The sequence below is a fragment of the Plodia interpunctella genome, chromosome 7, assembly GCF_027563975.2.
Source record: "Plodia interpunctella isolate USDA-ARS_2022_Savannah chromosome 7, ilPloInte3.2, whole genome shotgun sequence".
Lineage (NCBI taxonomy): Eukaryota > Metazoa > Arthropoda > Insecta > Lepidoptera > Pyralidae > Plodia > Plodia interpunctella.
This window is the reverse complement of record NC_071300.1, coordinates 8,373,537-8,384,629: the sequence shown is the minus strand read 5'-3', so window position 1 is coordinate 8,384,629 and position 11,093 is coordinate 8,373,537. Positions and strand designations below refer to the sequence as shown.

General features: G+C 38.4%; 1 protein-coding gene across 1 annotated transcript in view; it reads right to left on the bottom strand.

Annotated features, from left to right (window-relative positions):
- Nucleotides 1-33: 33 nt before the first annotated feature.
- The window catches only part of LOC128671140 (uncharacterized), a 143,200-nt gene continuing 132,140 nt past the window's right edge, over nucleotides 34-11,093 (bottom strand). The window contains 11 exon segments of the mRNA XM_053747368.1: nucleotides 34-2,334; nucleotides 2,337-3,857; nucleotides 4,184-4,301; nucleotides 4,739-4,872; nucleotides 5,981-6,146; nucleotides 6,442-6,644; nucleotides 7,201-7,368; nucleotides 8,194-8,357; nucleotides 8,807-8,975; nucleotides 9,479-9,607; nucleotides 10,290-10,414. Of these exon segments, the coding sequence (XP_053603343.1) occupies nucleotides 2,281-2,334; nucleotides 2,337-3,857; nucleotides 4,184-4,301; nucleotides 4,739-4,872; nucleotides 5,981-6,146; nucleotides 6,442-6,644; nucleotides 7,201-7,368; nucleotides 8,194-8,357; nucleotides 8,807-8,975; nucleotides 9,479-9,607; nucleotides 10,290-10,414 (2,951 nt within the window). The 3' untranslated portion in view covers nucleotides 34-2,280.

Below are 11,093 nucleotides of genomic sequence, written 5' to 3'. Positions count from 1 at the left end.
ATGAGGTTGCTGCTTTAGAAATAAAACATTAGATATTGTTTAATTCTTTTAATTCTTTAAAAAATGCAGAAAAAATAGTAAATGTTAGAAAATGAATTTATTACAAATTTGTATTCGTCGTTTATGAATATATTACATCAGTGAAAAGAAGTAATAAACTAAATATCATGAGAAGAGTACAACAGACATAGACTGTAAAAACATATTCTATCACAGACTAATTAAGTACCGAAATACAATGTAACAAAATTTATTTATTTACGTTATCGTGAATATCACCATCAGACAAGTAGGTATAAGTTTCAAATTAAAGAAAGTATGTAGCTAAAAGAAAATAACATTTTTCAGATTGGAATGTTATTAGGAATGCAATGATTTGTTCATAAGGCACTTGGAACAAATACAGTTGAGATCATGGTCAGATTTTATCAGATAATATCAAGATTTTAATGTGGTTGAATAAAGAACCTTTAGAGAACACTATATCATATTTATACAATCTGGAAACACTACTAATATAATAATAATTATTAGGTTCACAAACTACAAAACCATTAGATAGTTCCATAGAATCTAATCACACATATTTGAAATTCACAATTAACACGTAATTATTTGAGTCGATATTATAAGGAAGATTACTAATACATAGAGCTACGTCCAAATAATAATAGCGAGATGACAACTAGAATAAATTTATATAATCATACATAGTATGCTCCAAATAATTGCAATAATTGGCCGTCTAGAAGATTTATAACTTCAATACAAATTTGTAACACCTCCAATACTTTTAGTATCGTAATAGAAATCAGTTTTATACATTAGCTTTTATGTTTTACCCTTAACTTCCTACGACGAAGCTCATAAACGCTGTGCCACAGCCGCAAGCTTTCGCGACAACCTCGCTATATTCACAAAATTACTGGAACACATTCCGATTATATCTGAGATAGAAATATTTTGCAAATGCTATATATAGCACTCAACTATGTATATTACGAGATTTCGTAAAAAAATGTAGTTTTGATTTAAACTTTCTTTGGATTTGTAAAAGAAAATCTTATCAGAAAGACAAAATATAGGCGGGAACATAATACAACATTTTTTGTACCTAACACCTAGACAGCGTATTAACATTTACAATATTTAGATATCATATTATAATGTACTTACTACGATATTGTCATACTAATAGATTGAATAATTAATTCCATCCCAGATATTGCAGAACTTAAAAAATAAAAAAACAGCCCCACTTCGAGTATAAATTATATACTGACTACAATACTACATTGTGTGTTAGTTTGTGTTAAATCCAATATTTATAGAAAAATATTTATATGACAGTTTATTTTCGTTTTATTTATTGTTTTGGATATCATTAGCTTCACATAGGATTCCGATTATTACATACGGTAAATAAAAGCAAATTATTTACGAATTTTATCTAAAGGGTACGTAAGTAAGTAGATAGTTTAAGAAAAAAGATCAATCTTGATATTTGACTTGACCCGTAAATTGTAGTTACGTATTACGAAGTACTGGCACTGGAACCATGGATTTAGTAAGTACTTCATGTACGGAGTACCTACTAATTCCATGATTGGAACTTAAAAAAAATAAATAATAGGAATCCCATGTCAAATCATTATACATACATCTTATTTGCCTAAAATTTATTAGTTTGGTGTCAAAATTGAATTATCAGTACAACAGATTGACACATTAATTGACGACTATCTAAATAAAATAATTCGAGGATACAAAAGTAAATATTGAACGTACTACTTATTTATACAGCTAATGGAATTTATAGAAGTCACGTAAAGTATTAACATAATATCATATGAACACTTTACACAGGTATGAGTAAATTTGTACAATACATAGCATGTAGAAAAAATAGAGATTTATTCATAGAGATCGATCAGTGAAACTAGATCATCGTCAGACGAAATGTACAGCACTGGCCGACTCAGCCTTGCAGTCATCAGATCAAGTTCATAAGTGCTCGGAACAGGTACACTTGGCCATAATTTTTACACGTAAAAACGTATGAAATACAAAAGCAAATAAAAAAAGTATAAATTAATTTAATACTGAAAAATATAGGCAATCTGGGCGATGATCTGTTTCAGTGGCAGTTCGATAATTCTAATATTAAAAGCAAATTACAATATTTACATCAGCCGAGTCGTTACAGTATAACTATAATACACATAATCTCTTGTTCATATTACTGATGAGGACCGCTCGGCGCAGGGCGCAGACGGAATATCAGTTGTCGATGATATTGAGGAATTCCTCAGGGGACACGTGGAGGTCGTCGACTAAGTCTGCTCCGTGGCATTCGGGACGGTGTTCTTGAGTTCGCCAAATGTGTATGTGGGCCGCTTCTTGCTTGGTCGTGATGAGAGCCGCGTCGCGGCGGGCAATGACGCCTCGCAGTCCAAGCTGGCGCGCTTGTTCCAGCAGAATGGCTGCCGCGGCTCCGCCCCCGCCGACATCGGCATGGCCATGTGGACTCGCGACTTACATAACTCGTTGTCGCTCAACTGTCGCTTCAACTTATCCTTCCCCACTACCAACTGGAAGCCCCGCACGTCATACTGCTGCGTCTTATCCAACCCTATCTCACTCGACTGCCGTTTCAGCTTGTGAATTGCGTCGACGGGACTCGACCGCGGTTTATCGACTAGACTGTTCTGGCGGTCCCTGCCTTGACTCAGCGGCCGCGACATGGAGCCGCCTTTCGACAGAATTGCCTCGTGACGGCTACTTCCAGAAGAACTGCTGGTGTTAGTGTCACACGTGTCGTTCTTGGTGTTGTTTTTCCGCAAGGATTCTATGACGCTGTAGAAGTGTTCGAGTTCACTGTTGCTGTCGGTCCGCCTGCTGACGTTGCTGGCGCTGTGGCGGGCGCGCGCGCGCGGCAGCTGGCCGTAGCTGCGCTGGCGCGCGATGCCGAGCGCGCTCTGGCGGCGCGGCATGCTGCAGCTCCTGGGCACGAGCGCCTCCTGGGACATCATTATATTCTCGTACACGTGAGCGTTATCTAAGTCCTCCTGAGGGATGAGATTCTGGCGACTTTCCGTGGTTTCCTTCCTATGTCCTACTGAATTGCTCTTTTTGTGCCCATTTCTAGTTTTCATATCGGAATTCTTAATTACTTTACAATCACTGGCACTTCGCGGCAGGTTTACGTACCCGTGGTCTCCGCTTTCTTGATTCTGTGATTTCTCTACTTTGGGCACGATGGGGTTATTTTCTAGAGGTCTAGTTGAGTTGGAGTGTTTTGGGGCTTTGGAGGGATTGGCTTTGGGGAGGTCTGCTGCGGCGGTTGTGGCCTCGTGGCGCTTGCGGTCCACGTCGGGTTTGGACGACTTGTCTAACACTACTTTTGTTTTATCACTCTTACAAATTTTGACACTGAATCGGAAGGGCGGTTTGAACACGACTTGCAGTCTAGCTTTTTCGCCAGACAGCAGGTTAGTTGCACTCTTGGACGGTCTAGTCTTTCTCGTGCCCTTTTGTATTTGTCTATGCGTCCTTTCTGTTAGACTTAGAGGTATAGATTTTGATTTCGGTATGGCTGCATGCTGTGGCGAGCTTAGGAGCCATTTCTGTACTTTCGTTAATGCTTCGGTATCTTTATTGGGGGAGGAAGGATGTTTCTGCATGGAACTGTAGTCTATGGTTTCTTTCTTTACTTTCGGTTTTCGTTTTTTCACCTTGCCCTTGTGTTTGGACAGTATGATGTGTTTCGGCGATTTTCCGTCTGCGTTTGTAACTATCGCTGTGCTTTCTTTTGTGACTTTGTGGCCTTCTTCAGGTTTGGGCGGCGCGCTTGGCTTCTGGAAAATAAAGAAGGATAAGTTTTTATTTATTTGTGAATAAAATATATTCATGTTATATATTTCTATGAAATCAGTTTCAATATCAATTGATAAGATTTAGTTCCAGCAACAATCCCTATACATCGAGAATGAAAACAAAATTCCCAGAATTCTGGCTTATGGTAATGGAATAATTTTGCTTCCAAGAACCCATCATGTTTTTCTAAGGAATAAGGACGTGTTATTTATAGCAGTTGTTTTTGTTATTGTTTTACTATGGTTCTGCTCGTAGCAACTTTCAATTATGGATTATATTTAATTTATAGATTATATTTAACACTTACCCTCTTTTTATTGGCGTTGTGTGACGGCGATGGTTTATCGCCTTGTTTTTTGAGGTCCTTCTTATTACGGTAAGCCCTGGTCCGGAGAGCCACTTTCTTCTTCAGAGGAAGTTTAGACCTAGAAAAAAAAACTGTTATTCTCTTTTGAAAATGGACACCTCGGTATAGAAAAGTATCCGATATCTGGAAACTAAGGTCTTTTTAATTTTTCTGTCAGTGCAGATTATGATAAACTTTTCGTAATAGATTTTTTTTCGAGTTGATAAAAAATATTTAATGTGATGTGTCTCTTGCGTTTCACATACAGGTGGAACACAACTTCTGAACTTACTTACTCCATAATTACAAGTAAGTATGGTCGCAATATGCACTTACGTGCCTAGGCCCCGGCCCGATTGCTCCGTCGTATTCCGTTGTATCGACGTCCGTCAACGGACAACGCAGATGTTGTATGGAGATGCGACGTACGTAGATGCATATCAATGTCAAAACCAGGAATGAAGAACCAGAGAAACTAATAATGAAGCCGGGCACTGAAGTTTTAGCGTCATTTACCTGACAGCCGTATGTACAATGAGCCCTTGGTCCGGGGCATCAGGTAATCGGACGGTTTCTGTGGTGGAGGAGTGGATGATGGTCACAGACTTGAGCTTCTTGCCGTGTCTGCCCAGGAAACGGGTGCTCGCGACCTGGAAAAGGATATTACCGTTACAATTTCCTAATCATAAGTTTGCGCGGAAATTCTGTTTGTGTAAACAGAAATTTACAGGTTGTGGATTGAGCTCGGATACCATGTTTTTTCCTAGAGACTACAACATCTGAGTCAGAGTTCTTCTAAAAGGGCATGGAAAGTTATATTCTGGACCGACAACACGCGACGCAAGGTGACCTGGTGTTGCAGGCGTCCATTAGCTGCGGTGACCACTTCCCATCAGGTGGCCGCGATGTTTGCTTGCTTAGTAATAAAAAATATATAAAATCTACAGGCACTCTTCTGTAAATAGCGTTTAGTAACGGTTACTTTATTGGTGAGAGAAGAAACAAAAATCTCATACACTATCTATATCCTGTTATAATAAAAATATTTTCAGGTATCAAGTCTGCTTTAAAAATGGATTGAATTATAATTAAAACACAAAAAAATAACCGAAAAAGCCAAAACGGTTCAAAAAGCCTCCGCTCAGCATATGTCGACGTGATTTGTGCCGAAAATTTTGTGTAGATTAATTTAATTTGCTTGATCGGAACGTTTAGGCGTGATGTCGTTGAAACATTTTCGCCTAAATCAAGTAGGCTTTGAAGTGTTATTTGAGTGTAAAGTGTAAATAATCAAACCAGCGCCGTACTATGAAATATACTCAAATATCGAACAAGTGACGCTAAAATTCAAACTATCCCAAAGAAATTTTGTAATTAGCGCTACTAGAAAGTTACTAGCAAAATATACAAAATCCGAAGTGCTAATATTTTTCCACTAGCAAAGATCGAGCTGTTTTTGTAAGCTTTGGTATAATAATTTCCTTAGCATTTTCTACTCCATTCGATCACCGGTACCTTATAAGTGGATTAAAAACGAGACTGTTTAGCTTCCATTTCCACCGCAACGTCTAAGGCTTGGCGACAGCGCTGGAGTAAACAAGCGATATTATTCATTTATTACTTAGACATGATTTAAATATTGTTGTCGGTTAGACGAGTGCTATACCTATCTAATATCTCGTATTGCAAATTGCAACATTTCAATTATATTCTTTTTTTTGCTACCTTATAAACTTGTAAATATTAAAATCCACTCACCAAGACAGCAATGACAGCGAGCAGGATCAGCAACACAGCGTACCAGTGGTGGAGCACCCAGCGTTTGAAGCCAGCAATACTTTCGTCTGAGAGGAGCAGCTTGCGAAGCGTCGCCAGCGGCCCCGAGGGGTCCACCTCGCGACACTTCTGAAATACGTCGCAGTATCTGAAATATTAAAAATATGTGTTGCCATATTAGGCCATACAGTTCAGACTTTAGCGAGCATAATGGGCTGCTGTTATTGTGTGGAGGAATTATCTAATTGTAATCAAATACTTAATTTAGGCTTAATATATCTCACTATTATTTATTACATAACATATTTATTTTTATTTAATACTATCTTGTGAATTTTCATTTATACACAATTGAAATTTTTTTATTTACCTATGAATTACTTACCGGGTATTTGGTGACATTTTTGTATAATCACAATGTAAATATTATCGAAGTAACTCACCCATTGTAATCATTACAAGGCGTGCCTGGTTTGGCATACATATCGGGCACGTCGTACGGTGGTGCATTCCAATGGAACGAAGACAGGCACGGGCCGTCGTGCTTGCGGCAACAGAGTTCGCAAGCGGAGCGGGGGTCGTCCTTGCGCGGCGCGCATTGGCAGGACTCGAGCCCGTACGCGAGGCAGATTGAACCGGTACACTCCTAGGAATAAGAAAACAAATTGGCATTTCTAACTAATCAAATTCTTACTAATACTTTTTCTAACTTCAGAAAGAGCTTGTAGGTTAGTGATATCTTATGACGTCAAAATTTTGAGTCAATATTTTCTAATGTAATTTATTGAGAACAAAAAGTAAATCGCGTCATTAATAAAACTGATGAATTAAAGGGACAATTAACGTGTATGATTGTTGAAATATTTTTTTTACTTAAATAGTCAATAACCAAGTCTTGACAAGTTTTTCTTACTTTTAATTAATTGCCGACTAGCGACCGTCTGACTGTGGACCGACCACCGACTGTGGCTTCGCACTAGTGCAATATTATGCAATCCTGAATCATGGATTAAAGTGAACATAAAATTGGAAAAAGATCCATCGGTGGATCTTCAAGATGGATTTTAGTGAACGTAGGGCATTTTTTAAATAGAAGTTTTGTTACGAAGTAGCTAATATATTGTATTTACGTGATGTCAGTGAGCCATTCATTGTAGCTGAGTACAAGTTGATATACGGAATGCCTCTCTCGAAATACTTACCCCCATGTAACACACGAGCTCCTTGTCGCACCTGGTGCGGTTGGGCTTGTGTCGGCTGGCGGGGCAAGCGGCGCGCTTGCCGTCGCAGTGCGCCGCATCGCGACATCCGTTATCTGAGCGACATTTGTCGCCGAACTTGAGTGTGCAAGACGCCGTGCAACATGGACCCTGTGAAGGCATTTAAATATAATCTATTTAGCTCAAAGTGCACAGTTCCAGACGTTGAATGTAAGATTTGACTCGACTGTAAGCCTATTCCTCAAATAATTTACTAGTAATCATCCTATCCTATCGAACTATCGATTCGAATGTCATAGAAGTCATAGACGTTTTAAAACGTACCCAGGTTGAGAGAAATGTATGTAAAAGTAGAAATCTTAAATAACTGTAAATGTATTATGGACAATACAGATGTATTGGTAAGTCCTAAGTTAAAAATAGAATTAGAGAGTTTCAAAAGTTCGGTGATTTTTATCCACCGAACTACTGCCAGCCAAAACTATAATAATAATAAATAAAATATAAATATATTGGGACAAATCACACAGATTGAGCTAGTCCCAAAGTAAGTTCGAGACTTGTGTTATGGGATACTAACTCAACGATACTATATTTTATAATAAATACATATATAAATAAACATCCAAGACCCGGGCCAATCAGAAAAAGATCATTTTCCATCATGACCCGACCGGGGATCGAACCCGGGACCTCTCGGTTCAGTGGCAAGAACCTTACCACTGCGCCACCGAGGTTGTCAAAAACTACAACTAACAACCGAACTACTGCTAATAGATGGCAAAGAATTAGTGGTCGGGTCACATAAACCTGATAGGTATCCTAAGTTATAGGTTTATCTGGCCCCAACTGTACATAAATAATCATACATTTTAGTATAAAGGATCAATGTTACATGTATTTTTCCTTAAATGGCGGCAAAACAGAATCACCAGCGTGACACGCGTGTTACGCGTCGTAGGAATAGATAAAGACCTGACTAGGGCTGCAGACGCTGTGTTCGGTGAGCGTGCAGGGCTTGTAATTGGGTCTGGCGGCCTGCGGTCGGCAGCACACGTCCGTACATTCTGACGCCCAGCCACAGTCACATTCCTCTCCCTCTTCTACCACGCCGTTCCCGCAGATCGCTGGTTGCGGCTCTGGAAAATTATTCGTGATTATACTCTGGTTTTAATCCACTGGTCGATTATATTACTCACTCCAATTCGAATCCACTGGTCGAAACTGATTCTTTGGATGGTCTACACGGTGAATCAGTGTTTCCTTAAGTTTTCAAGAGTATGTATAAATATAATATGTGCGTATGTTTTTTTTAGTGATATGAGATCCATAAGGCAGAAAATGTTCTGAGGAGTGATATCAGATTTATTTAGATATTTAGCTTCTCGAATCCTAACTAATAATATAAATGCGAAAGTAAGTTTGTTACCTCTTCTCGCTTTATCTAAGTACCTACTCAACTAATTTTGAAATTTTGCAAACATGTAGTTTAAAGTACCTACGGAGAATGACATAGAATTTCATACTGGAAAAATAAATGTTCCCCTTATTCTATAAACCGGACAAATATTGAACAAAAAAGTCTCACCTGTGAAGCAGCCTTTGAGCGACCTGGCCTTGTTGTTCAACACGGGGTCGATGGCCTGCAGGGAGCAAGGAGAGAATTTGTTGTTGTTCTTGCGGTCGCCGCTGGTGGCGCGAGCGAACATTATGTAGTTCCCGTCTTCACCGAACGGCGTGCAGCGCTCGGGATCGTGCTAAACGAAGATGAAGGAAGGTATTATATTAGGTACATTTTCCGAAGACGTTACGTTTAACGTGGTTTCTTCATGCGCTTGCCGTAAAAACAGTTTTGTCTTTCTATATATATCTAATATCGAGTGCCAATAGCACTGGTACTTTTTTACGAATACCACAATTTAGTGGCAGTCATCGCATATACATATACATCTGTGAACTAAACAAAATAACTACTGCTATCGAAAAGTCTAGTCCGGTCAACCGGACTAACAATCGAACTACTGCTAATAGATGAACAAACTAGGTACCAGTGTGCAGGTTTCCCCGCGGGCAAGTGGTGGTCTTCGCAAACGAACATGAATCAAAATGATATACAAAATTATGTTGGCAGGTCTATCTGCCCCTTAGTCCTACGCCGATGCTACGTGCCTAGGTAGGTAGGAAGGTATAGTCGTCAAAGTAATATTTCCATAATTTTTCTTGCTCGGTTCTCGCTCGGAAAATCAACATAATAGCTTACCGGGGATCCAAAATTGTGACCAATCTCATGCGCAAGAGTGACATGCGACACCGCGGGAGGAACGTGTTTGCCGTAGTTGAGGAGCGTCACGATCCCCGTGTTTAGAGACTTCATACTGCCGCGGTAGTGCTGGAGCAAGTAAACATCTTTTAGATTTTGAAACTGTCCAAACTCTGTTTTTTCTTACAAGTCTTATTATGTAACCAATTTTCGTCAATCATGATATATATAGATACATTTAACAAAATAGTACAGAAGTTTTTATTTTTTTTAAGAATCTGATATAATGTGACTTTATAGGCATGTGGCCTTCCTGACAGAGCGTGTTCACCGCAGCCTATGGACGCGTGTAACACTAGGGGAAGTCACACGCGCGTACCCGACCGTGACTGTATTTTTTACGCACTTTTTTAAGAGAAGAGCTTTTTGTCTCTAGGGAAAACCATGACAGGGTGCGGTAACGATATGCTAATAGGTAGCAGCTAATGAGTGAGATTCTTTCGAAAGTCGTTTATAATTGCTAGTTTCTAGAGTTATATTAAGTATGTAATTTTTTTCACAACATAAAATTTTGTTAATTTGTTAACTTAATGAAATTATACTTACAAGAAAAATATAATTAAATAAAACTAATTAAATTTTACTCGCTGTATAATGAGACTTACTCTTTTTAACCCCCGACGCAAAAAGAGGGATGTCATAAGTTTTACGTGTCTGTCTAGTCTATGAAAGTCGGGGTTATTTTTAATTTGTCTAACAAATAAACATGTTATTATCCTATAATTACAATTAAAGATGACTAATTACTTACTCCATTCTTCTCACAGACGCCGCCAGCATTCTTGAGGTCCCCAGTCCAAGCTAACCCTAAAGTTCCCATCTCGAAATCCCTGTACGTGAACATGTACGCCAAACAAAACGCGTCGTAATCCTCCTCTGCAATTAGAAAAATATTCAATCAATACAGTCTAAAATACGAAAACTTATAATTTGTATAGAGAATTTAAAACAAATAGAAAAACTGTTAAACTAATTGTAAAACAAACCTAGCTAGACAATTAGTTTAACAGTTTTTTTTATATTCGTCTAAACATTCTGACGTTTATATATTGTAGGATTTTTTTTATAAGTTATCAACATATTTTACTGGAGTTATTTATCTGTAACGTTTATGACTCTTGATGATAATAATGATTTATCTGTACGAATAATATTAGTACTAGATTTATAATAACGTATTATTTACATAATTCTGAATATAATATTATAAATGCGAAAATTTGTGAGGATGTGTGTATGTAAGTATGTATGTATGTTCACGCGAAATCTATTGGACCGATTTTTATGAAATTGGTACACTGATGGAATATACCTGTTAAAAAACCCTTGTATGTGTACATACAAGGTTTTATATTCCACACATATAAGGTTTTTTAACACTTTTTGTACTGACATTCCCACGGGAGCGAAGCCCCGGGGCGCAGCTAGTATTTCATAAACAGTAAACTTGCACGTGGGAGATCAGCGTGATCAATTGTAAAGGTCTCAGCGACAGCGTTATGATCGTCTTGGGGCGTATTGAACGATCCCTGGATAATACCCTTTAACTATATGA